Source organism: Polypterus senegalus, chromosome 1 (assembly GCF_016835505.1).
Source record: "Polypterus senegalus isolate Bchr_013 chromosome 1, ASM1683550v1, whole genome shotgun sequence".
NCBI lineage: Eukaryota > Metazoa > Chordata > Cladistia > Polypteriformes > Polypteridae > Polypterus > Polypterus senegalus.
The window spans coordinates 327,030,571-327,057,429 of record NC_053154.1 but is presented as its reverse complement, the minus strand read 5'-3'; the positions used below and the strand labels follow the sequence as shown (position 1 = coordinate 327,057,429).

At 38.0% G+C, this 26,859-nt stretch overlaps 2 protein-coding genes across 2 annotated transcripts in view; both read right to left on the bottom strand.

Annotated features, from left to right (window-relative positions):
- The window catches only part of supv3l1 (SUV3-like helicase), a 54,686-nt gene extending 41,193 nt beyond the window's left edge, over positions 1 to 13,493 (bottom strand). Inside the window, exons 1-3 of the mRNA XM_039739411.1 lie at positions 13,070 to 13,493; positions 7,817 to 7,894; positions 42 to 149 (exon numbers count right to left, since the gene is read on the bottom strand). Of these exons, the coding sequence (XP_039595345.1) occupies positions 42 to 149; positions 7,817 to 7,894; positions 13,070 to 13,346 (463 nt within the window). The 5' untranslated portion in view covers positions 13,347 to 13,493. The remainder of the gene's footprint in view (positions 1 to 41; positions 150 to 7,816; positions 7,895 to 13,069) is intronic.
- Positions 13,494 to 17,054: 3,561 nt separating this feature from the next.
- The window catches only part of vps26a (VPS26, retromer complex component A), a 38,977-nt gene continuing 29,172 nt past the window's right edge, over positions 17,055 to 26,859 (bottom strand). The window contains exons 6-9 of the mRNA XM_039737651.1: positions 24,700 to 24,806; positions 21,614 to 21,682; positions 21,378 to 21,520; positions 17,055 to 18,357 (exon numbers count right to left, since the gene is read on the bottom strand). Coding sequence (XP_039593585.1) covers positions 18,241 to 18,357; positions 21,378 to 21,520; positions 21,614 to 21,682; positions 24,700 to 24,806 — 436 coding nt within the window. The 3' untranslated portion in view covers positions 17,055 to 18,240. The remainder of the gene's footprint in view (positions 18,358 to 21,377; positions 21,521 to 21,613; positions 21,683 to 24,699; positions 24,807 to 26,859) is intronic.

Genomic DNA, 26,859 nt, shown 5'->3' with positions numbered 1-26,859 from the left:
ATGAGTTCATTTGGTTATTTTATTAAATATTTCCATCTTACCTGCACCACAGCAGATATCGCTTAGGACTATATGGAGGTCTGCATCAATGGATTCCAACTCTAAGACATATTTTCTAAAGCTGATAAATGCTTGATGGAACAGACGAGCTGTATATAAAAAAAAAAAAAAGACAACCACAGTTTGAATTCTTCTCTTTGACTTTAGTTTCTGTCAATAAGCACTGTAAAGCCACAACGCAAGAACACAAGTAAAACCCACACACGTCAATTGAAAGTGCCTCAGGATAGAAAAAAAAGGGCAATAAGTCAGGCATATAAAAAATAAATAAATAATTTGTTTGAGGCGCTTCAATCTTCTTCATTATTCCTTTTTTTTTTTAAATTAGTTATGGACACAGAGACAAGGTTACTGACAGCATCATGTAAGCTGCTACAACAGACAAAGCATTCACTTGAGAGCGCAATTTTATATTGCAAATATATATATATATATATATATATATATATATATATATATATATATATATATATATATATATATATATATATCATTTTTCTTATATTGCAACACCAGTTTAAATTGCCTAAACGACGTTCAGAACGTGGCGCAGCGGGAAACTATTGAAGGGGGACCTTTTTCACTGCTACACTGTTAATCACATACAACGGAGTACATGCATTAGTGGAGTTGTTGCGTGAGGGCTCTTTTTCACTGCTACACCACTAAATAGGCATGTAATGGAGTACATGCGGTAGTATATGTATTGCAGGATGAAAATGGACGGAGAACATCCTGAAACTGAAGCTGTAGATGACAATAAAGTTGAACATGATGACACAGAAGAACTTTTGCCAAAAAAAAAAAGGAGTCACGTCCGTTGCCTGGAGATACTTTAGTTTGAAAAGGTCGGATGTGGACCATTATGTTCAAATGTGTGAATGCTATTTCTATACTACTGGATAATACTATAAGCCAAGTTGTACTTGTTTTATTTTGACTTTATCTGTCATGCAATGCTCATGACAGTGGAATAGGTTATTCTTAGCTAGTCTACTGCAGTGGAAAATGTGGTTAACATCCACTCATACCGTTGAATACCGGGATAATTTAGAAAAATACCATGATATACAATTTTGGTCATACTGCCCAGCTCTACCGCGCTTCGCAGCGGAGAAGTAGTGTGTTAATGAAGTTATGAAAAAGAAAAGGAAACATTTTAAAAATAACGTACAGCAGAGTCTCGCTTATCCGACATTCTGTATTATCCGACGTCCCACAGCAAAAAAATCAATCGGCAACAAGAACTGCAAGTTGCGAGCAGGAGCGTAGTCTATTTTTTTGTTGCTAACTTCATTTTTTCAGTTAAATTTTTATGTTGTTTTGTTGTAAAACATGATTACAGTGGATTATGTGGCTAGCCCTTTCTGGCGTGTGTGCGTGGAGTCTCTCTCTCGCGTGCGTGTGTGCGTGCGTGCATGTGTGTCTCTCTCGCGCTGCACAGGGAGAGACTGAACACATGCGGAAATTATCGGGGCGCACAAACCGAAAGGGAAACTGGCTTGTTCCTATACCGAGTGTGTGGTCATGAACAGAGGCAAAAGTTTGGCAAACTTTTTGGTCATAACCTGATTTGTATGTGTTCAGAGACGTTCATAAACCAGGCCACTGTATTAGGTTCGTAATGTGTAAAATTATAACATAGTTTGACGTTTAATAGACTTTTTCTTAACACCTCCCATTATCCGACATTTCCACTTATCTGACGTTCTGCCGGCCCGTTTATGTCAGATAAGCGAGACTCTACTGTAACATGATTGTCAATGTAATTGTTTTGTGACTGTTATGAGTGTTGCTGTCATCAAGGATTTGATTATTATTATTTCTTTGAATCAGGTTCGTATTTGGAGGATGTGTTGTGTTCAAGTTACATTCCGTGTTTGTCAACCGTTGTAAAGATAACAGGTTTCATTCATCGAAGTGTTCACTACCCAAATCGGTACTCGCGAATCTTCCCGGTATTAAGTTGTGGATTTGCCTGCGAATATTTAGCGGCAGAGTGTCTATGAACTTAATTAAACTTAAGCTTTACACCTTGCTTTCCTATTGATATGTCTACAAAGGCTTGTTCAGCTTAGATGGTTGTTCCTTTCTTACTAAATCAATAATCAGCTTGTCTTCTTCTTTATCTGAGACATCACACACTGCATGCACGGGTTTACCTTTCCCAGTCCCGCAAACTTTAGCGAAGTGCTTCAATTTACCACATTTTTTACACTGTCTGCCTTTAGCTGGACATTGACTTTTTCCACCGTGTGCTTTGTTTCTGTAGCTGCACTTATGAATATGCTTGTATGCGTCACTTGCTTTATATTCTTTTGCTGCCTTCTCAATTGTGTAATGCGTTTTTTGTTCAGCGCTCTTTGGAGCTCTTGCTTGTTGTCTGTGTACTGTGTTCACAGTCAGTTCATGTGAGCTGCACGAAGTACATGTATCGAAGGTTCTCAGCTGTGCTTGTGCGATCTCATGCGATCTTGCGATGTTCACGGCTTTATTTAATGTTAGCTCAGACCCGGCACTTAAAAGTTTCTTTCACACTTTCGATGAGTTTGTGCCAAACACTATTCTATCCCTGACCATCTCATCTTCGTTTGCATAAGCACAGTCCTTCACCAGCAATTTTAACTCCGTTACAATGTGATCAAAAGTCTCTTTTATACCTTGCGTCTTCTCATTAAACTTGTATCTCGCGAATATCATATTCGCCTTAGGCATGACAAATGCCTCAAAACGGTCATAGTAAGTTTTCAGTACCTTGGCTTCCTCCTGGGTGAGAGTCCATGTGTTAAAAATGTCTCTTCCTTTTTCCACAGTCCACAGGAGCAGGTAGCTGCATTTCTCACGCTCGTCTTTGCCTTGTAGCAGGCCAGAAAACATCAGCTCCACGTGCTGTCGAACTTTTTCCATTCTCCCGGCAGGTTAAGAGAATCCCAGTCAATTCGTGGTGAGGGAACTCCAACAAAATCCATGACTGTCCTCTATTCTGACACCATGTCTTGTTTTCACAAATTGTGAAAAATGAAATGATGGCGAGACTTTCTTTTAAAGTATGCAGGGGAACTTTATTTATTACAGCTCTTACATTCACGGCATCCGTGCTCTAAATTAACTTCCATAATAGTAACCTTGAGGTCCCTTTTTCTGATGCCTAAACCATGCCTGATAATAATACATTTCAATGACATATAAATATTACAGTGATCACCTCAATAGGCATCTCACCACCCAAATCGCTTCTCATGAATCTAAGATGTTTAACAGGCATTTCAGGTATTAACTTTTTGATTTGCCTGCGAATATTTAGCGGCAGCCTGTCTATGTACTTGTGGAATTGCCTGCAAGTATTTAGCGACAGCATGTCTATTAAATTGTGGATTTTTCTGTGAGGATTTAGTGACAGCATTTCTATGAACTTATGGATTTGCCTGCGAGTATTTAGCGACAGCGTGTCTATTAAATTGTGCATTTTTCTGCAAGTATTTGGCGGCAGTGTCATGAAGTTGTTTCCATCTAGCTGCATCAGAAAATGTACCACAATGTCTGACACGCCTCCTTTTTACTGTTTTCTCACAGCTTGGATTGCTGCTGTCATAATCGGTTTGAGTTTCATGGTTTGTTTCAATTACGTTAGTATTTGCAGGACTTGTGTTGAAGTGACATTCTGCATCTGTCAAGCGTTGTAAGCAGTAAGCAAGAAGTTGGAGAATTAGTGATGCGTGAGTCAGTGAGGGCTTTGCCTTTTATTAGTATAGTATAAATATTCCCTTTTTTTTCTTTACAGCCTTAAATGAAAATACACAAAAAAAGTATTTCTTCCCAGCTTTACTTATTCAATGCAACCTATAACATCCAAGTAAAAGATAGCACAGCTACAGTTCAGAAAAATTATAAAAAAAATCAAAAACAAGACATACTGAGATTAATAAAGGATCACCCCACAATGTCAATATTTTGTTGAACCACCTTTTGCTTTAATGACAGCCTTGAATCTGTTGGGATACTTCTCTATTTGCTTTGCACATCTAGATTGAGCATTTGTCCACTCTTCTTTACAGAAATGTTCAAGTTCGGTCAAATTGGATGGTAAGCATTGGTGGAATGCTATCTTCAAATCTTTCCACAGATTTTCAATGGGATTTAGGTCTGGTCTCTGACTAGGCCACACAAGGACATTCACTTTCTTCTCCTTCAGCCACTGTGTGGTCAATTTTGCGGTGTGCTTCGGGTCATTGCCGTGCTGAAAAGTGAACATTCTGCCCAACTTCAACTTTATGGCAGAGGGTATCAGGTTTTCCCTCAAGAATTTGACGGTATTTTGCCCCACAATGACAACTCTTTGCCATAAAACCCTGTAACTCCTTCAAAAGTGTCTATTGGCCTCTTGGTACCTTCTCTTACCAGTTTCCTCCTTACTCTTCCATTCAGTTTGGAGTGACGGCCAGATCCAGAGAGGGTCCTAGTAGTACCAAACACTTGCCACTTCTTTATTACGGACTTTACTGTGCTCCTTGGGATTGATAAAGCCTTTGAGGTTTTTTTTGTATCCATCTCCTGCCTTATGTCTGTCCACAACTCTATCCCTGAGATCTTTTGAAAAGTGGCTTGCCACCCATAGTCAGTTCTTTGCTGTCAGTTGATCTACCAAGCAAGGGAATGCTCCAGGAATAGTTGTTTTTATGCTTCATTCATCACACTGATTATAATTGATCAAAGCTGGAAGCCAGTAACCATGGTCCGCAATGGAAATGGTGGGTACTTACACCTGATGGAGTTTACAAATATTCTTTAGGAGGAGGGTGATCCTTTATTAATCTCTATTTCTTGTTTTTTATTTTTTAAAATTCTTCTGAATTGTAGCTGTGATATCTTTAGATGTTATAGATTGCATTGAGTACGTAAAGCTGGAAAAAATATTGGTTTGTGTGCTTTCATTTAAGCCTGTAAAGCAAAAAAATATGGGAATATTTTGATGGGGGTGATTCTTTTTTATACCCACTGTATATATTTATATATATATCACTAGCTAAGCGGAGGCAAGGAACACTCCAAAACATTGAGGTTAGACCGACTCGAACGGAGGCTGGCACGTGAGTGGGGATTGCCCTGCCCAGCTCCCCACTCCTGATGTCATCTTTCCTCCTCCCCTCGGCACGCAGCCTTTGTCTCGGATTAGCATAAATATCACTGCTTCAAGCAAACTATGATTCTTAGTGTAATGAGAGAAGTCGCAAAATCAACCAGAATGTTCAATTATAGAAAAAAAAACCTGATCTAAATGCGTTTAGTGACAGACATTGGATTATACATTTATATATAATGATGATGAAGAATTAACTTGAAATTGAAAAGTACTGAATTTATCCTTTAAGTTTTATCATCAGTTGCATTGATCTATTAATTAATCTATTAGCAATAAAATAAATCTCTAAATAAATCTCTAATGAAATGTTATCAACAAAGAAATATGTAAACATGATGCAAGCATAATAATATAGCTGTAGTAACAATAACTAATAATAATATGCTTCTAGACACCCAGTAACTGTGTACAAAGACATCTGAAAGACAAACCACTAAAAGAAATGTACTCATCCACTTTGTATATGTCCCTTGCTCACAAACATTTACTCTGGTAGCTTCCCAAACTATTATGTTGGGATGTTGAGCAGAATTTTATACTTGTTGGGTGGATCAGTGTAGAAAATGTTTGGAAAGCACAGCTTTAGGCTACAGATACTACTTACATATTACCGACTTGTGATTGTTTGACAACATCAGAGCCTTTTGAACAAGTGCGCTACCTAAATAACAATACAGTCCCTGACAAAAGTCTTGTTGCTTGTGTACAAATTGACCTGAAGTGCCGCTAAAATATATTTCTATCAAGATTTTGTTACAAGAAATGGGTCATTTAATACCATCAGCTTTTGTAATAATGTTTCACTGCAAAACGAAACTGACAAAAAGTATTCTAATATTCACAGCTTGGTAAAGCCCGTTGAGTCGATTTTTGGCAAGACATAAGTGTTGTCGCCTTGTCATATGAGCTTCACCTGTGACTAATAATGGATCAATTATGTCTCAGGTGTGTATAAAAAGAACCCCAGTACACTAGACCTTCACATCAACTGCAACTAGACCTCTGCAAACATGCCAAAGATTCACCCTGAGACTAAAGTGTTGATTATCAAGAGGCTGAAGACCAAATCCACTGCTGATGTGGCAAACACCTTCAATGTGTCTCAGCGTCAAGTTCAGAGGATAAAAAAAAGATCTGAAGAGACTGGAGACGTTTTTGACAAACCCAGGTCAGGAAGACCCCGCAAGACAACTGCTCGAGAGGACTGTTTGTTGGCTCGAAAATCCAAAGCCAGCCCATTTTCCACTGCAGCAGAGCTCCACGAGACCTGGTCACCTGAAGTCCCTGTGTCAACCAGAACAGTTTGTCGGATTCTGTCTCGAAATGGCCTCCATGGTCGAATCAGTACCCATAAGCCAGCACTAAACAAAAGACAATTAAAAAACCATGTGGCATTTGCCAAGGCCCACAGCCTGCTAAAAGGATGGATGCTGGAAAAGGGGCAGAAGGTGGATTTTTCAGATGAATCTGTTGAATTACACCACAGTCACCGCAAATATTGCAGGAGACCTACTGGAACCTGCATGGAGCCGAGATTTACCCAGAAAACAGTGAAGTTTGGTGGAGGCAAAATCATGCTCTGGGGTTACATCAGTATGGGGGTATGCAAGGGATCTGCAGGGTGGAAGGCAACATCAATAGTCTAAAATACCAAGAAATCTTAGCTACCTCTTATATTCCCAACCATAAAAAAGTCCAAATTCTGCAGCAGGATGGTGCTCCATCGCATACTTCCATCTCCACATCAAAGTTCCTTAAAGCGAAGAAGATCAAGATGCTCGAGGATTGGCCAGCCCAGTCACCAGACATGAACATCATTGAGTATATGTGGGGTAGGATGAAAGAGGAAGCATGGAAGACGAAACCAAAGAATATTGATGAACTCTGGGAGGCATGCAAGACTGTTTTCTTTGCTATTCCTGATGACTTCATCAATAAATTGTATGAATCCTTGCCAAACCGCACGGATGCTGTCCTTCAAGCTCATGGAAGTCATACAAGATATTAAATTTGGATCTCACAGCACCACTACTTAATTTGCTGACGTATTTTTGGATTTGCAGTAAAGTTGTTCATTTTCTGTATAGGCGACAAAACTTTTGTCTTGCCCAAATTTGACCTTTCTGTCTTAATTAAATGATAAATCTTTTTTCAGTGGAACTAATTTATTTCAGTGCATTAAACATCATTTGGGAGGGCTTTAGCTTTTCATATGAGCTATTTCTAACACCAGTTGCTTAATTAAAAGTCAGATTAATAGCAGGAGTTTCTACAAAATAGAGAAGCGACAAGACTTTTGTCAGGAACTGTATTATTTGTTTTCATTGCTGTCAATGTTTTAAAATATTGTTCATTTTACAAAACTGCACTGCGCCTATGTTCTTTTTAGGAATTGTATTCACTTTTGAATGCATGGCAATCTCAGAGGCTTTGAACGAGTACAAATTCAGTTATAGTCAGCATGGGGGTAAAATGAAGAATTAGAATAACAACAGTCATGAATTATGCACCATTCCTATCCAATATGCACACATCAACTAACTTTAGCATGAATGCAATTCACTTCAAAATAAAAACACTGCACTTCAGGAAAAAATTAAAAGAGCTAATACATACCATCTAAGCCACTGTCAGATGCCAGTTTCTGCATTTCTTTCCGTTTGTAGAATTTGTTAAGGATTTTTAGAACTTCACCTGTTGAAATAACCAGTAGGAAAAAAAATCTATGAACAATGCTGTACACAAACCCTGCACATTTAGTTTATCCACCTGTTGAGGGAAATGCAAAGGACTTGTGTTATTTTCCATGCAATCTCTGGCTTCCCTTGAACGGGTCAGACCGGGCTCCAAAAGCTGATCGACAAATGGATGGATGGATGTGGAGGAATAGAAGTTCCTCTACCAACTGAGCTAAGAATGAAGCCCAGTTACAGCTGTCTTGGCTGCTGTATTCAACCCCAGCAATTTCTAAAATATTCCAGAAAATGAACTCCAGCAACAAACCTTCAATTATATCTTAGCTATTCAACTTAATCAGAGCTTAGTACAGGATATGTTACTACATTTTTTACCAGATTGTCAATCAGAAACAAATTAATGTCAGCCATTAAAAGTTTAAAATTTCAATTTTAAACAACACGTTTTGTTTGAGAATTACACAAAACACAATGCATCATTCATCTTTTTAAATATACATCTTTTAGATTACTTGGTTATTAATAATGGCCCAGTGTGACTTTAGGAATATGCATGAGTGGATCCTGCAATGGAGTGGCAGCCTATCCAAGGCTGTTTCCTGTCTTGAGCCCCGGCTTGCTGGAATGACGCTGTGCTCATGAGTTATAGGACAGTCAGAAATTTGATGTGAGCATCCTCCAAAGTTGGAGTACCGAGTGGGAGATAAACAAAAAAAAAATAAACTACTTCTTCAATTTTCTATGTTGTGACTAAACACTGACCTTTCACATCAGTCAGTTGTATTAGATGAAAGAAATATATACCTAGACATAGGTAAATAGGTTTAGATATAGAAATATAACTTATGTGGCAACTAGGGATGTGTTCAAGCCCCAAACCCTCAACACAACTACAAAAACACAGTCACAGAAGTAAACATATGTATCTTATTTTGGCAGACACTTTATGTGGGCTTCTTCTTTAACAAAATTACTATTCATTCTCTTTTCTCTTCTTCCAAACTTCCCAGGTCAGCTTTGTCTGAACGCCACTCCCAGTTTTGACTCACTGAGGAAGGTGAGACAGCTCCTTTCATGCCGGCCCCAGGAGTACTTTCGGTATCACAACACTGCACCAAGAAAACACTTCCAGGTCAGGCAGAAGCGCCTTGGAATAAGGAAACCCATTCTCAGCAGCTCCCACTTGCAGGACCCAGCAAAGCTATCCAAATGAACTACATCTGCCAGTCTGCTCTGAGGGTCTGTACCTGGGTGAGCCAGCTAATAGTTGCCACCACCTAGCGTATGGATGGAGTGTAGAGCACCAACAGGCAGTCTCCTCTTGTCCCATCTTGGAAAGGGAACATCATTCATCTTGGCCAGGTCACCCATTCAACTGGTGTTTTATTCTACATGCGAGTTCAAATTTATAAGCTTGCATACACACAAAAAGAGGCCCAAAATGAGTGTATGCAACTTGCCACACACAAGATAGTATTCACAAAAGAAGACTTGACAGGAAAACTTGCATGTATTTATGGCAACTCTGACATATCCACAAACATTTCAGAGAAACTGGGAAATGAAGACTCCTTTGATCAAGTAGGTGGATGCAAGCAAACTACCCAATAACTCATGCGTATAATAACTGATCCCACAGCTGTTATTGTAATGTGTGTTGACATGACAAAATATTTAAAACCTTGGAAGTGTTGAATATGATGCACAGACTGTGTTTTAGTTCCCTTTTAAGAGGGTCAATGCTGCATAATTGCACAAGCCAGGTTATATAGGCTACCTTTTTTCTAACCTCCCAGGGAACTGGCTGGCACGTCAGGAATATCTCAGATAGGCTTTAGCTCCATCGTGCCCATGGTGCTGGAAGGAATTAACCAGCTGACAAGGTACTACATTTCAGTTTTTGTATGATATGGCTGTATATAAATAAAATTGCCAACATAAAAGAGGCAATCTGCAGCAGTGTCTAGTTTCCCTAATGTAATTGGGGCGATTGACTGCACTTATGCAGAAATAAAGGGACCTAGCAAAAATGAAGGTGATTTTGTTAACTAGGCAGTTTACACTTTATAAACACAAGTCATCTGCAATATCAACATGAGATACATTTCAAATGTTTTGGAATGGCAGCCTGGGTCAACCCATGATTCACTTATTTTGAAGCAAAATAACTTTGAATGTGATAGTGCTGTATGTGATAGATGGCTTGGTGGTAAGGTAACTGGCTGAACCCTCTGTGTTGCACATGTCCTATACCAGGGGTGACCAACTTCAGTCCTGGAAGGCCACAGTGGCTGCAGGTTTTCTTTCAAACCCTTTTCTTAGTTAGTGACCTGTTTTTGCTGCTAATTAACTTCTTTTGAATTCATTTTATTTGACTTGCTCCTGAAGACTCAGACCCCTCAATTGTTTCTTTTTCCTTAATTAGCAGCCAAACAATAATGAGATGCAAAATGAGCCAAAACAGGACCAGCAAACTGTGACCATCATACAATATCTGAAAATAAAGAAAGGTGAAGGTCTCAGGAATGCTGATCTGCTCTTAGAAAAGAGAAAATCCACAATTTCGGAAATGTCTGCTATTGCACAATGACAGCAGCAACAAGCCATGGAATTAAAGAACAGGTTTAATTAACGACAAGACTCAGCACCTCATTAAGCAACTGGTTGGAGTAAAATTAGTTGGAGTTTGAGGCCCTGACTTAGTTGGTCTTCTGTTGGCTCACTCACTTCACATTTCACTTCTGTTTGGGTGCCATTGAAGGATAGAAATGAAGCAATTCAAAAGAACAATGAAGAAATTCAGGGAAACATTTCTTAAAAACTAAAAAGTTAATTAGCAGCAAAAACAGATCACTAATTAAGAAAAGGGTTAGAATGAAAACCTGCAGCCACTGCGGCCTTTCAAGACTGGAGTTGGGCACCCCTGTCCTATATCATTCATTTTAACAACAATCACATCCTTACATTTTCCAGGTGAGCATGGCAAACTACTCAGACGATATCACTTTACGGCGTTCCCTGACTCCACAGCATGGAGGAAAGGCACTACTACAATGCAGTGCATGCTTTTCCATAATCAGTTATGCAGCACACCAGAGAACTGCTCAAATGCAGGCGTCAGTGTCTCGATGTGTCAGGTGGGAGGCTGCTCTACCAGCCAGTGAAGTTCTGCTGTATTGTGACTGCACAGTCATGGCCAAAAGTTTTAACAATGACACAAGTATTAGCTTCAAAACGTTTGCTGCTTCAGTGTTTTGAAATCTTTTTGTCAGCAACATTTATGCAAAGAGTCAATATTTGCAGTGTTGGCCAATCTTTGTTCGGCCTGGCATGCAGTCAATCAACTTCCGGGCCAAATCCTGACTGACGGCAGCCCTCATTCTTGCATAATTAATGCTTGGAGTTTGTCAGAATGTGTGGGTTTTTGTTTGTCCTCCCGCCTGTTTAGGACTGACCACAAGTTCTCAATGGGATTAAGGTCTGTGCAAAGCAATGATGGTCCTTTTGTGGCAGGGCTGAAATGGCAGTGAAAATGTTTTTTTTGGGATTAAGTTCATTTTCATGGTTAAAGAGGGACCTAATTGCAATTAATCGGATCACTATTCATAAAATTCTGGAGTATATGCAAATTACCATCATAAAAACTGAGGCAGCAATCTTTGTGAAAATTAATATTTGTGTCATTCTCAAAACTTTTGGCCACGACTGTATGAGGCTGATTAGCATGGTCCACATCTGGTTATTTCAGGATGGCAACCAGGCAGGGTTTAAGGTGCACTCACAAGATAATTGTGATCAATAAAGGGTAAATTGTGTAGATGTGTGTATGCCTGCTTTAATATATCAGATTTCTTTTACTTTTGGACTATGCATTTTCCTTTGAAGCTCAAATCCACACAGATTTATAAATGGTTAGCCAGATATTCAATTTTTGTACTCAAACTGGATTTGAAGTGATTTGATGATACTTAGTTTGCTCCTTATTTTTCAGAAAAAATATAGTTAATCTTTAATTGCTTTTTCTTGCAGATTAAGCAATATATCAACAGTGACCTCCAATTTCTCCAAAAAAAATCGCAACCACAACGTCATGTGAACATACTGTACTGTTGTTGGAAGGTGAAATGTTACGAGACCTAACACACTGATAGCATGTGAACGCAGCTCAAGCTTTGGTACCCACTGCCTTAAATTGAACTCAACAGGTTCCAAAAAGTTAGACTTCTATATAAAGGTTGTAACACCTGTTTCAGCTACAACTATCAAGAAGGTAGGCAGGATTCCTTAATGCCCATCATAGAGTACATTTGTCTTAAAACCCAAACTTACTTGCACCTTTCCAGATCATTCACCACTCTATGTAACACCACGTTTAGTCTGTGGTTTGAACCCAGAGTCCCTGGACAAATAAATATACCATAAGTAACAAATAATAGGTGGGAAGGCTGTATATCTTGAGGATGACTTGCACAAAGATCTTACTGGACCCAAAACTTCAAAGCATCCACCCATTTAATTTTTTAAACCTTCAATACATCCATACATTTTTTTCCATGGGTCCAGTTTAGGATCAGAAGAAGTTAATCATAGCCTTGTAGTACTGGGCGCAAGACAGGAAAACAACCAAGACTGAACAAAGGTGCCAGTCCAATGCAGGGTTCACTCGCTCTTTTTGAGCAAATTTAGAGACGTCAATTAACGCAACATACTTGTCTTTGGTAATGGAGAGAAACACCTTTTTTTATAAATAATTTCAACATCCACACTGCTTGGACTGAGATTTTATCCCAGTGTGCCGGACGTATGAAACAGAAGGGCTAACTAACCATTGCATCACGGACCCACTCATAAAGAAAGTTTTCTTTTGCAATTGCAGAATTCTGTTCTCTGTTACAATGACGCTGAAAGTCTACAAAAGTTCTCATGTTTATTAAAAAATATATAATATATATACACGCACACTAGCCCTGAAGTTGTGGGTTCAAATCACGCTCAAATTGCTGTGTGATAGTCAATAAGATTGATAAAAATAAAAGAATTGTAAAAGTTTGTATCTAAAATAACTCGCCTTGGATAGACAAATGATAAGTAATAATAATTTGACAGTTTTAGACATTACTGCCACGTCTTTCGGACTCCACGTTAAAAGTAATAAAAAGAATAAACACATCACCTTTGTCTAATGGCTTGGTGAGCTCCGCTCCCACTACTCCCTCGAAACTGCTAGGCGCTTTAATCTGCAGGGGGACAAAGAGAGAAGTATCGGGCGGTTTGGCGGAGCTGCTGGAGGATGACTGCCGGGCTTGATCTATGACAGCAGAACCGAGCGAACACCGGCACGCTGCAGCGGCTGACCGCATATTAGACTGGTGCAACACGCCGGCAGCATAGAGAGAGACCGCCCGTAAACGAGACAAACACAGCAAAAAAGCGCCATTCTTTAAGGACATGGCGAAAAATCGGTCGCCTTTCAAAACGAAGAAAAAAAAAAACAAACAAACTAGCTGTCAGTCAACATTGTTTCGTTTTCCATGAAGTGAAGCAGCGTAACACGTGAAGGGCAACACCGTCACTACCCGTACACAACACACGGCTAATGCTAGAAAGGACCCCAGTTGTCTTGTATCTTGCATGTGCAAAATTATTTATTCTAGTGTCTTTATTTTTATATTAGTTAAACATACTTTAATGCAACAAATCACAACAATAATTCAATAAACAGTTTTCGTAATATGTAATTATTACTACACTTTTTACACACTTCCGCTGTTTAAGGCTCCGTACAGGACAAGTTTGACAAAGACGTCAACAAGAATGGACGGTGTTTGCACTCTCGGAGGACCTGTGTCGCGTGGTGATGTTGTCACATGTTTGAGTTTACTTTAAGTTCCGGCGAAACAGGAGGAGCAAATGAGGGCAGGCGCCGATTACTCTTATGAATAAATTATAGGACTGGTAAATACTTGTTAAGCTAAGAATTTCATAAACAACTTTATTGGTCGAGAATATCACCTACAAAAACATTATTTCTCCACAGCATTTCTATATTTTGGAATAATGGGGATATGTTGTACAACAGTGAGTGTATTTATCAAAAAAATGGTTTGATAAAGGCATCCTTTTTGGTAGGTCAGTTGTTGAATGCACGGGGTACTCTCATAAGGTATTGTAAATGTATATCTTATTTAAATTTTTTGGTTACAGCTAAAGAATTTGACTATACCTGATGGTTATATCATTTTGCATAGAGGTGTTTAACATAATCTTGTTTCTTTAGTTAACCCTATTAATGCAGCTTGTGCAATTTGTTTTTCACAGTCCTTTAAGAATATACCCAAGCCACCCGTTCTTTGTTTCAACATGAGGTGGTTTCAGTACCTAATATAACAGCATTTTTGTAGTATTCGCATCTGTGAAACCCATTTTCAATGATTGCTTAAAAATACAACAAACTATTATTTTTTCAACCTGACATTCAATGTTCTTGGCTCCTTTTCTTTGAAGAACATTTTATGGTACTCTCTTTATTGAGTACATACTGCACCCTCACCCTAATACATTTTCATTACATTGGTGGTGCTAGAGAAGGAGCAATGCCAAGTGTGGAAACTTTCTGTAAAACAACAGTAAGACCACTTTAGAGACATTGTTACGAAATACCCCAAACCTAATCCTATCAGTCATTTACATCACCAACAACAATGAACACCCAAATTGGCTCCACCATACACATCCAACCTCCAACAGTAACTTTCCTTTTCATACAAAAAACCTAACCCATCAGACCAATCATTCTAATTTCTTTTCTAAACCTGCAAAATACAGACTCAAGATCTGGGCTGCTGGATGCTTTATCATAAGCATGAAACATGCAGGTATATGATGGTTAGCCTGATGGAGGAGAGCCTGAGTAAAACCAAACCATGCAGGTTGTTCTGGATATGACATAGTCACAACATCACCTGTGACAATTCTGTTTTACTTTGGTCAAGTTAGGACAGGAACTTGTAAAGAGAAAGCTTACGAGTACAAAGAACAGGCCTGTACATACAAGAAAAGTTTCTTTTCATGACTGGCACATCCCTGGTGTCTAACATCCCAAAAAAAGTGGTACTTGTGAGCATGCTGCATAGGGACCAGAGGGTCTGTGGCAGGGGAGCATCATAAACCAGAACTCATTATGAATTACAAAGCTGCAAAAGAAGGAATAGATACATTGGATATGTTTTTGAGTGGCTACAGCTGCAAATGAGGTTGGCCACTTGTAATATTTTTCAATATCTTTGACATTTCCACTTGCAATGCATTTGTCATCTGGAGGGAACTGAATCCAAATGGGAACACAGGAAAGCCCCAAAAGAGATAACTCTTTCTTAAAGAGCCTGACAAAAGGAGTAAGTAAGATAACTGTAAGCTGAAATGAAAAATGACTGTTGGATAATTGTGACTTGTGAGTCTATTTAAGTTAGCATACATGCAGCTGAAGAAGGGATGGTAGTTTCAGGCAGGGGTCTTGGTTGATTAAAGCAGACCTGACACATCACTTTCCAGAAGAAGCTATGAGTGATTAGAGCAGGTGTATTGTGTGCACAGATAGGAAACAGATGCTACTTTGGTCTTAGAAGAGTATCATCCATAGCTCATATGGGAGTTACCCATACCTGGCAAGTTTCATAAAAAGCTCACAGAATATGCAAAATGTGTGAGTATTTATAATGGTTGGGAACCTTCTAGAAGCCAGAAAGAAACCGCTTTATTCTGGTTTTGTCAGGATTGTAAAATGTACAGTATGTAAAAACTGTTGATTGTTCACAAAGGACATTGCCATAAAAACTGTACAAACGTGTAGTATTGTCAATACAAATACAATTTATTTTTGTATAGCCCAAAATCACACAAGAAGTGCCTCAATGGGCTTTAACAGGCCCTGCCTTTTGACAGCCCCCCACCCTTGACTCTCTAAGACAAGGAAAAAAAAAAAAAACAACTATTTGGGAAGAAATGGAAGAAACATTGGGAAAGGCAGTTCAAAAAGAGACCCCTTTTCCAGGTAGGTTGGGCGTGCAGTGGGTGTCAAAAAAAGGGGTAAATACAACACAATACACAGAACAGAACACAAGTAACCCTCAATACAATAGTAAAATAAAAATATTACATGTACAGAGCAGAATTTAACAGTAGATGATATCACATAATAAGATTTGGATTTGAATTCCAATAAAGTGACCAAGTAGTGTGGTAGACAGTTGGACTTTAAGGACCTTCAAAACTAGATGTGATGTTGATTGAGCTGCCACCACATGGTATTGCACAGGTGATAAGGGTTGCCTGGTTTCACCCAGACATTTTGCTAATCTTGATTTCACCAGGCGAGAAAATCTTGTTTCTTACAGTCCAAAACTCCTTTAGGTGCCTTTTTACAAACTCCCAAGTGGGCGTCCATTTGTCTTTTACTAAGGAGAGGTTTCTTTCTGACCATTCTGTCACAAAGCCAGATCGATGGAGTGCTGCAATGATGATTGTCCTTCTAGATGTTTCTCCCATTTCCAGAGTCACCATCAGGTTTTTGGCCCTTCTCCCATGAGTGCTCATTCTAGGATGAGTTGTGGTTGTTCCAGATCTCATCTTTTCAAGAATTATAAAGGCAATGGTGTTCTTAGGAACCATCAGTACGATAGAAATGTTTTTGTAGCCTTCCGCAGAGCTGTGCCTCAACACAATCCTGTCTCTAAGTTCTGCAGGCAGCTCTTTCAAAAACTCATGGCTTGGTTTTTGTTAAAGTGAGGGACCTCCTATAGACAATTGTGTGTCTTTCCTAACAAGTTCCAATCAACTGAAATAACCACATGTGGACCCCAAAGCAGGTGCTTAATTATCTCAATGATTATCAATAGAATGGGATGCACCTTAGCCAAGTTTCAAGTGTCACAGCAAAGGTTCTGAATACTTCTGTGACATTTTATTTTTTATTAATTTTGCCAATATTTCTAAAATCCTTTTTTTGCTTTGTTTTTCTGAGATACTGAGTGTTGTCTAATTTTAGCACTAGGCTGCAACATGTGAAGGGATATGAATCCACTTATGTCTGCCTTACTGCATCAAATTATTTCCATCGGTTTACTAGTATACAATAAAAAAAACTCCACAAAATGGTTCTGTACAGTTATAACCCAAAGAGTAGTCATTTATTTAAATATATTTTTCCTAGCATCATTAGATGATCTCTGAACCATTCACTCATCTTTGATATACATTTCATTTGTAGGACCACACAACATTAGTATACCAATAAAACAGTAAATGTTTATTGTAGGTGGATACATAGATTGAAGCTAAATATTTACATGGTTTTAATACTCGGCAAATTTCATTTCAATAATTAAACAATATAAAAAGGGAAACATGCAAATTGCCAGGATATTTGGCATACATTTCATAAACCTCTTACAGGCACTTACATGGCAAAATGGATGGAAATTACTTTCAGCTGTTTCACGTGACCAGCTACATTTGACCCAAGAAGTTAAAACATGGGATTCAGAAAACTGCTTACAAATCCACACATTTTTAAAGGCCTTTAATTGTGATTTTGCCTATAGGGGGGAAAGGTAATGCAGATAGAGAAGGTGGTAACTCAGAAAAGCATAAGTATTTGACATGTTATGGATGATTAAGATTACTATTTAAAGGGAACAGTGAATTTCAAAATATGCTTCAAAGATCCCCAAGAGAGTCTTCTATTCCAGTCCACTTCTGCTTCCACCATTAATGTGTGTTTCTATTCCACACAACAGTAAGTTAATAGACCTATTATGCTTTGCATGAAATATTAGTAAAAATGAAAAAGTGGTGCGAACCGCAGAAGAAAATGATACGCAATTCATAAAGGTGCATCTCAACATAAATCTCCTCTATTATACAGTTAAATATTATGGCACCTAGAATTCAATATGCCACATTTCATACCATGTCTCTAAGCACATGTGAAAACTCAAATGACACTTAGCATAACGGATTTTGTTCTCATAAATTAAGCCTACATGCACAGAAACATTTATGACATTTTTATAAACTTTTTTTTTTTGTTAAACTCATTGCATATCCAAGTGCGTCAAACAAAAAGAGTAAAATGTGCATTATAAAATGGTATTCTCAGAATGTTCCAGTGTGTGTTTCTCCACCATCAAAACAGTCCATAGACACTTGCAAGGATGTTCATTGCTACGGCAGCTGTGTCAAGATGAAGGAAGACAGTGAGGATGTGTATGTTTAGGCCTTTCTCACTTCCTTACATTCAGCTGCATTCAGTTAAGCACCTCACTTGTCTCGACTTTCAGGCTGGCTTCACATTTCAGGCTGTTCTGCAGAAAGAGTTGGCCGTGGCTCTGGAGACTCATAACGCTGATGAAAATTGGTGCGTTTTCTTATTTTCTCTGGTGCTTTTCTCCAAAGGACAATTTCCTAAATTAGAGCAAAAATGCAGGTAGTTAGGATGAACAAATGTGAACAAAACTCCACACATCTATTCCTCCTTGTAATCTGTAGTCAGAAAATCTTTGCATTAGTGGATTTATATAAAAATTAAAAATGTTTTCTTTTACTATATATACAAATGCTTCTGTAAAGTTTAACGATACCTGCTATTTTGTGAACATATTTCATTCTAGTACTCTACTAGCTCTTTCATGATTTATATGCCCATTATTTAAATATTAAGTCTTTCAGCCACCTTAATAAAAGGACAAGTGTGTGAGTGTGGGTCAGTGTATCCTGCCAGTTGCTAGTGTTAGAAAGAAAATGTAAAAATAGGAAAAACATATGGAAGAAGGGTAAAAATGATTTAAAAAAATTACCAAATAAGGGCCTAAAAATTAGAAAATTGGTCTTTTCACCCTATTCTGTTGTCCGAAATAATATGTTGGCAACAGCAGCATGGTAGCAAGTTTCTTGAGCCCACTCAAGCCACATGAATGATGTTTATAGCTGTAATGTTAACGAATTATTAACTTTGCATGGTGGGGAATGGATGAGTGAAAACTAACAATAAACTGACACACACATTGGGAAACCAAAGCCCTGAAATAAGTAAGACAGAGTGGCCAAACCAAGCCAGTATGGTAGGAACTACTGCTGCATTTTCCCAGCAGAACTCTTCAACTTAAGAGTGATCAGTTTGACAAGCAATGCTGAGAGGAAACAGCGAAAATGGACAGCTGTACCTGAACATTAAAAGGTTGCCATGAGGGAAAGAGATTGGGTATGTAGTATTATACCAGAGCAAATGGACAACTTATCAAAAAAAAAGACACCCATGCTTATTACATAGACTTCACACCTTAGATGGGTAGAAAAGAACTAATGCAATAGATCATGTGATAATAACAGCTAATCTATAAAAGAACAAACACAAAATAAAATGGCCAGAGTTTTAGAAGAAAGCTTTGTGTGTATATTTTCTTTGTTTTAAAATCAGAACCAATGTGGAACATCCTCTGCATCAGACAGAGAGACACCCGTGTTGTGCAGTTGCTATTTCTCTCATGGAATAAACCTGGAACATCACAACCCTAAAAATGATTGGCAAAGTGCCTTGAGATGCCAGTTTTTGCCGTAAAGTGGGATGTACAAAATATTTCCATAGTCAGCTGATAGCATTAAGATCACTACTGCCTAAGAAGATCTGTTACAAATTATCAGAGAAGCAACTCATCTGAGAATGAAAAGAGTGAAGATTCAGAGTTAGCATAAAAGGAAAGGTTTCAGATCTGGCCTGTCCCCATAGGATGAGGATTGTTCAATCTCATTTAAATAAGTTGGATGAATAGTCACATCTCCTGGCAAGTTACGGCAGGTTCAGGTACAGTTGCATTTTTGGTACTGTTTAGAACAGACTTCTTATTTCAGATGCTATTTTAAATGTTGGATGTGTTTCACCTGATACAATAAGTCGGGAGTGGAAAAGGCAGTAGGGAGACTGGACATTTATGTGAATGAGCAACAGTGAAAGAAAGAAAAAAAAAAAAAGGAGGCATATTACAATTAAAATGCCTGACTGAACTTGTCCACATTACTGCCTAGGGACATAAGTTAAAATCATCCTTGTTAATATTAATTAACTCAGCAACAGAAATGAATCACTCTGTTACCAACACTCTAATATGAATCATTCTGACCTCACACTGCTAGTGACTTCAACCAGGGGAACTTTGGAAGAAACAAACTTCAATCCGCATAATCCCTGTGTGAACACAAGAAGCTAGACTTGCTCTTTCCAAACTTTCTAAACTTGTGTGGCACAACTGGGCAGATCTGACTACATCATACTCCCACCTCCAAGCCTGTTATGGAACACCAACACCTCGCTTATTATTTGGGTGGATATGGTTTGTTATAACATTTATATATTTCTTGAGGTTATGTAAAGGTTGTTTTTCCCCTTGTGGACAAAGAAAACATTGGCTTTAAATCTACACAACCAGTAAAAAGTTTTATAACACCTCAGTTTTTCTTCAGAGTTAATCAATTGAAATGCAATGAATTAACCTAAATGTTTAAAAGTTAAGCAGTAAACTGCCAGAGGTATAAGTTTAGGTTCGAAAAAAAAAAATAAAAAGGAAAATATTACGAATGTGCTTGAAGCTATTGTGCTAACCTAAATTTTAAATGTAAACCTCTGGCAGTTTACTGCTTTCCTTTTCACCATTTTAGGTAATTCATTGTATTTCAACTGATTGAATCTGAAGAAAAACTAGAAACACTAAGGTGTTCTAAAACTTTTGAGTGGTAGTGTACTGTATGTATTTATGAATCCAATCGTAATTTCGGGAAGGTCCATCTCTGGATATGATATGGAATCAACATTGAAATTGCAAGTTCAGCCATTATCACTATACTTTCACATTTGTAAAATGAACAGTGTGATTCAAGAGTGTCTGATTCTTTGTGCTTTTTTACTCAAGCTTTAACACATAGAGAAGAGTTAAAAGCATTGTATGTAGTTATGCGATTATCCAGTTACGTATAGAAAGAAACTATTTTTTGAGACATAATTTTATTATGGAGTAGTCCTTGCCATTATCATGGCTCACGTCAATCACTATTATACAACAATACTGTATGTTCAAAGATTTTCTGGGTAAGGAAGACACAAGTTTTTATTGGCAAGGTTGTTATACTCAATAATCATGGTGCCAGGGAGTGGTGATGTGTTGCATGTTGATTAGTACATGCAGTAAGAATTTTATTGTATTCTATATATGTAACAATAACATCCCTATAAACCTAGAAACAAAACTAAACTAATTGAAAATTAAAATACAGAAATTAGTTAACTTCTCCTCTTTTCAAGAACATAGTTTCAGTGTTGTTATGTTATTATGTTATGCCCCATGAAGCACAAAGTTAAGATTAATGGATGAAAGTGGTGCCATGTAATTTAAAGAAAACTGAAACAGAGGAAGTTATTAGAAAAGCACATGTACCTGCTGTTTGAAGTATCGTCTGTCTTCCTCATCTACCAGGACCAGGTTCAGAAAGTACCGCACTGAAAATTTCTTATTTACATCTCTCATGGTTGGTGTGAGGTCATATCCTGCCAGGAATAGCCTAATTGGAATGGATTCACCTAGGTAAAAGAAATTGCAGTTGGAGTTATGTTAGCCTTGATTGTTCAAAATACTTGTACATTTAAAATGAAGGCTATCACTAAAATATCTACCTTTAACTGGAGCTCCATCCATAATTTCATACTTGGCAATAGTCTCAGTCTCAGTGGTAGTACTGGGACCTGTAAAATGGGAGGGGGATTAGGGAAGAAGAGAGGAAAAAGCAAACAAACAAAAAAAATTAATAGTGACCATAGGACATAAAAGGTCCCTGGACATTTTTCAAAAAGACTAGGGTCTTTCGTGGTGTCATGGTTAAATTGCCTACCAAGGCCTGGTCAATCTGGCCCCCTAAGCATCCCCCCTCACCATCTAACAGCTAATTTGTGGTTAGTATACTGGCTAAAGAATGGCTGCCGTCGCATCTACAAGGTGGATACTACACATTGGTGGTGGTTGAAGTGGTTCCCCACGGTCCATGTAAAGTGCTTCGAGTAGGTTAAAAACACTGTATAAATGCTATTATTATTATTATTATTATTATTACAAATAAAAGAAACTAACACTTCTCCTTGAGCAATAAAACTTAACAAGTCTCGAGACCTGGTTATAATCTAAACAGAAAGACAGTGACACAAACTACTCAAAGAAGTCTTGGTGAGAGGACAGCATCTGGATATCAAAGGTTCAGCCAGAGTTATCCAGCTATGTCCATTTTGTACAGAAAGCTTAAAACACAAACAAGACACTTCATGACTAACGCATGACACGTCCATGTAACAACAGAGAACACTTGGTTTCCTCCTAAAAAGATGTAATGTGTTCTGAACATATACAATAAAATAAAATATATACTCTGAGTGGTTCGTCTTCTATCACCACAAGTTCCTATCTCTAATGCAATGCTGAAAATTTTGGATAGGGCACATATACAGTGCTGTGAAAAACTATTTGCCCCCTTTCTGATTTCTTATTCTTTTGCATGTTTGTCACACAAAATGTTTCTGATCATCAAACACATTTAACCATTAGTCAAATATAACACAAGTAAACACAAAATACAGTTTTTAAACGATGGTTTTTATTATTTAGGGAGAAAAAAAATCCAAACCTACATGGCCCTGTGTGAAAAAGTAATTGCCCCCTTGTTAAAAAATAACCTAACTGTGGTGTATCACACCTGAGTTCAACTTTCATAGCCACCCCCAGGCCTGATTACTGCCACACCTGTTTCAATCAAGAAATCACTTAAATAGGAGCTGCCTGACACCGAGAAGTAGACCAAAAGCACCCCAAAAGCTAGACATCATGCCAAGATCCAAAGAAATTCAGGAACAAATGAGAACAGAAGTAATTGAGATCTATCAGTCTGGTAAAGGTTATAAAGCCATTTCTAAAGCTTTGGGACTCCAGCGAACCACAGTGAGAGCCATTATCCACAAATGGCAAAAACATGGAACAGTGGTAAACCTTCCCAGGAGTGGCCGGCCGACGTAAATTACCCCAAGAGCACAGAGACGACTCATCCGAGAGGTCACAAAAGACCCCAGGACAATGTCTAAAGAACTGCAGGCCTCACTTGCCTCAATTAAGGTCAATGTTCACGACTCCACCATAAGAAAGAGACTGGGCAAAAACGGCCTGCATGGCAGATTTCCAAGACGCTAACCACTGTTAAGCAAAAAGAACATTAGGGCTTGTCTCAATTTTGCTAAGAAACATCTCAATGATTGCCAAGACTTTTGGGAAAACACCTTGTGGACTGATGAGACAAAAGTTGAACTTTTTGGAAGGCAAATGTCCCATTACATCTGGTGTAAAAGGAACACAGCATTTCAGAAAAAGAACATCATACCAACAGTAAAATATGGTGGTGGTAGTGTGATGGTCTGGGGTTGTTTTGCTGCTTCAGGACCTGGAAGGCTTGCTGTGATAGATGAAACCATGAATTCTACTGTCTACCAAAAAATCCTGAAGGAGAATGTCCGGCCATCTCTTCGTCAACTCAAGCTGAAGCGATCTTGGGTGCTGCAACAGGACAATGACCCAAAACACACCAGCAAATCCACCTCTGAATGGCTGAAGAAAAACAAAATGAAGACTTTGGAGTGGCCTAGTCAAAGTCCTGACCTGAATCCAATTGAGATGCTATGGCATGACCTTAAAAAGGCGGTTCATGCTAGAAAACCCTCAAATAAAGCTGAATTACAACAATTCTGCAAAGATGAGTGGGCCAAAATTCCTCCAGAGCGCTGTAAAAGACTCATTGCAAGTTATCGCAAATGCTTGATTGCAGTTATTGCTGCTAAGGGTGGCCCAACCAGTTATTAGGTTCAGGGGGCAATTACTTTTTCACAAAGGGCCATGTAGGTTTGGGTTTTTTCTCCCTAAATAATAAAAACCATCATTTAAAAACTGCATTTTGTGTTTACTTGTGTTATATTTGACAAATGGTTAAATGTGTTTGATGATCAGAAACATTTTGTGTGACAAACATGCAAAAGAATAAGAAATCAGGAAGGGGGCAAATAGATTTTCACACCACTGTATACTATTGAAATGGATTATTAGTTGCTTTACAAATGCACAATTAGCTTCCAGTTTCTGAAGAGTTAGTGATAAGTGAATTTCACTAGAGTACAGTCAAAAACAGACCCAGTGGCTGAGAAAATGCTGTTTGGAGGAAACTCCCAATCAAGAGTTTGTTGATAAAGCACAGATAGAAATCTTACCGTGCCTGTTTTGAATCAAATCTACTATTAATACACCAGAGAAAAGCAAACAATCATTAAAAATTATAAAAAAACATAATAATGTCCTACCAATGCCCCTTTAGAGCAAATTCTAACAAGATTTAAATTATTGAGCGTCTAGAATTAAATAAGAAAATCCCTACAGAGCTATGTGTAGGAAAGCATGACTTAAAATACAGAACAATGGGCTTACAGGAAAACACCATTAGTAATGCTTCCTGCATGTCCAGAGTCACAATGTTGTATTCTGATTTAACACTTCAGGCAAGTGTAATCGCCACCTTGTGAAAAATGATTTTTATCTTTTATGAAAGATAGAAAGATCTAGCAGTATGTATGTTTGTGAAAGTATTGTCAAGTTATACATGAAATTCATTTAAAAGGCTAACACATAGAGAGACCAGTCAGCTTTGTAACACAATGCAGTACATTCAAGATAGGCTCACCTATGCCAGTAATTTCCTTTTTAATGAGCTGCAACTCCATATGTTGGATTTTGATTCTTACCAGCAAGAAGTAGATTTTTCCCACAATGACATCTTTTAAGTGATACCTTAATAGGGTAAAGGTTTTTTAAAAAAAAAAAAAAAGGTTACTGATGACTGCAATTATGGCACACAACAGTACCACAAAACAATTAGAAGTTTGCAAAGTAAAAATCCTTGTTTTTTTGTGATGAACAATGAATAAGTAGTAATTATGAGAAAAATTAAATAAATATACAAATACTGTAGGACCTCAGCTTGTGAGCATAATTCGTTCCGGAAACGTGCTCGCAATCTAAAGCACTCGTATATCAGAGTGAATTTCCCCATAAGAAATAATGGAATCTCAGATGATTCGTTCCACAACCCAAAACTATTCATATAAAAATGATTAATACAAAATCTAAAGTAAAAATACATAAAACAAATTAACCTGCACTTTACCTTTGAAAAGAATCATGGCTGGTGTGAGTGAGTTTCTAAATTCTTACGGGATTCCACCCAACCGGACAACATGCGGAAGAACATCCCAAAGCAATTGCAGTCTCCCAGAGCTGTAGTAGTTCGCTGTAAAAAGCGAATCCAGAAAGATCGCGGACATGTTATGAGCGCCTGCCGTCAGTGGATGATACAAGGAACATTATAAATGCGCAGGGCACAGTACTACTTGGCCATGACTCTGCCTGACTACTGTGTCTGTGTATAGGAGAGTGGCAGATCCTGCTACAATAAATAACCGTGCTGTTGCTGTTTCAAGCTGAATAAAGCTGGTGGTGCAAGACGGGGACTCGCACGTTACAGCACACACATGCGAACGCGCGCACACACACACACAGTCACAATGCTGTAGTAAACAGTATACGCTCGTATGGATGTTGACAATATGAGCGTGGCGCACTGAGTCAGACGGAGAATAGGAGAGACGATTGCCCAGAATTCCGCATTGAGGGAGAAACAATAAACATTAGCTCAGTTGTGATCACGACACTCAGCAGACAAAGTGTATCCATACTACTTGTATTGCAAGACGTCGCTCGTTTATCAAGTCAAAATTTATTAAAAATTTTAGCTTGTCTTGCAAAACACTCGTAAACCAAGTTACTCGCAAACCGAGGTTCCACTGTAAATAAAAGTACTGGGAAATGTGACAACAAATAAAGAAAAGGAGTATGAAATGTGAGCATAAATAAATGTGTCACAGGATATGTTTTTGGTTGCTTATTTATTTAATTTTGTCCAGAATATTCTGCCGAACACAATATGAAATGTGGCTTAAGTGAAAAACTTTCACTTTCACCCATCAAAGCTGATAGAGTGGGCTGTAGCGAGTGCTGTTTTTTGATTGGTGGATCATCCACAGATGTACATGCTTTGTTTGACTTGAGAACCCTACGGCATATGCTCAAAGCACTGACTGTGCACGTCAATTACAAGTAGAAGAAAAATTTACCCAGAATTACTGTTCAAAGCGGCTACTATAATTTTATAAACTCCGAATTCATCTTAGGAGCATGCATCTGAAGAGTCTGCTCTAAATGTGGCACTTGATGCCTGAAGGTTTAAGTCCAGTGTACTGACAATCCAAAATATAAAACACAGCTTGATGTGTGAAAGTGACAGCGATAAATTTAAGCTGTATTTCATGTTGCTTTTGGAGGAAAATTATGGACAAAATTAAAAAAAAAATTAAAAAAAAAAACATTCTGTGACACATTTGTTTATTTATACTCACATTTCATTATTCTCCTGTACAAAAAAAATCAGGTTAAATGTGCTGAATCCATTTTGAAAATTGCAGTTTCTCTGCCATAAACGATTTCCACAACACATCGGATTCAGTGAAAAACGTTTTGAACTACATTGTTGATTTTTTAAAATTAAGTTTGTTTTATAGCATAACTGTTTTTTCTTGCTCAGAATATCATTTAAAGTATATTTTGAGCAGTTTTCCCCACTGTTTATGTTAGCTGACGTGGGAACAACCCAAAATCAAGTATTTACTACACATGTTTTGCTCTCAATCAGTGTTTTTAACTCCCTCTTCTTATTCCTTCAAAATAGCTAGGAATTTATATTTAGAATGTTACAAAGATGTCATTTTAATCTTCAGAAGAGAGAATA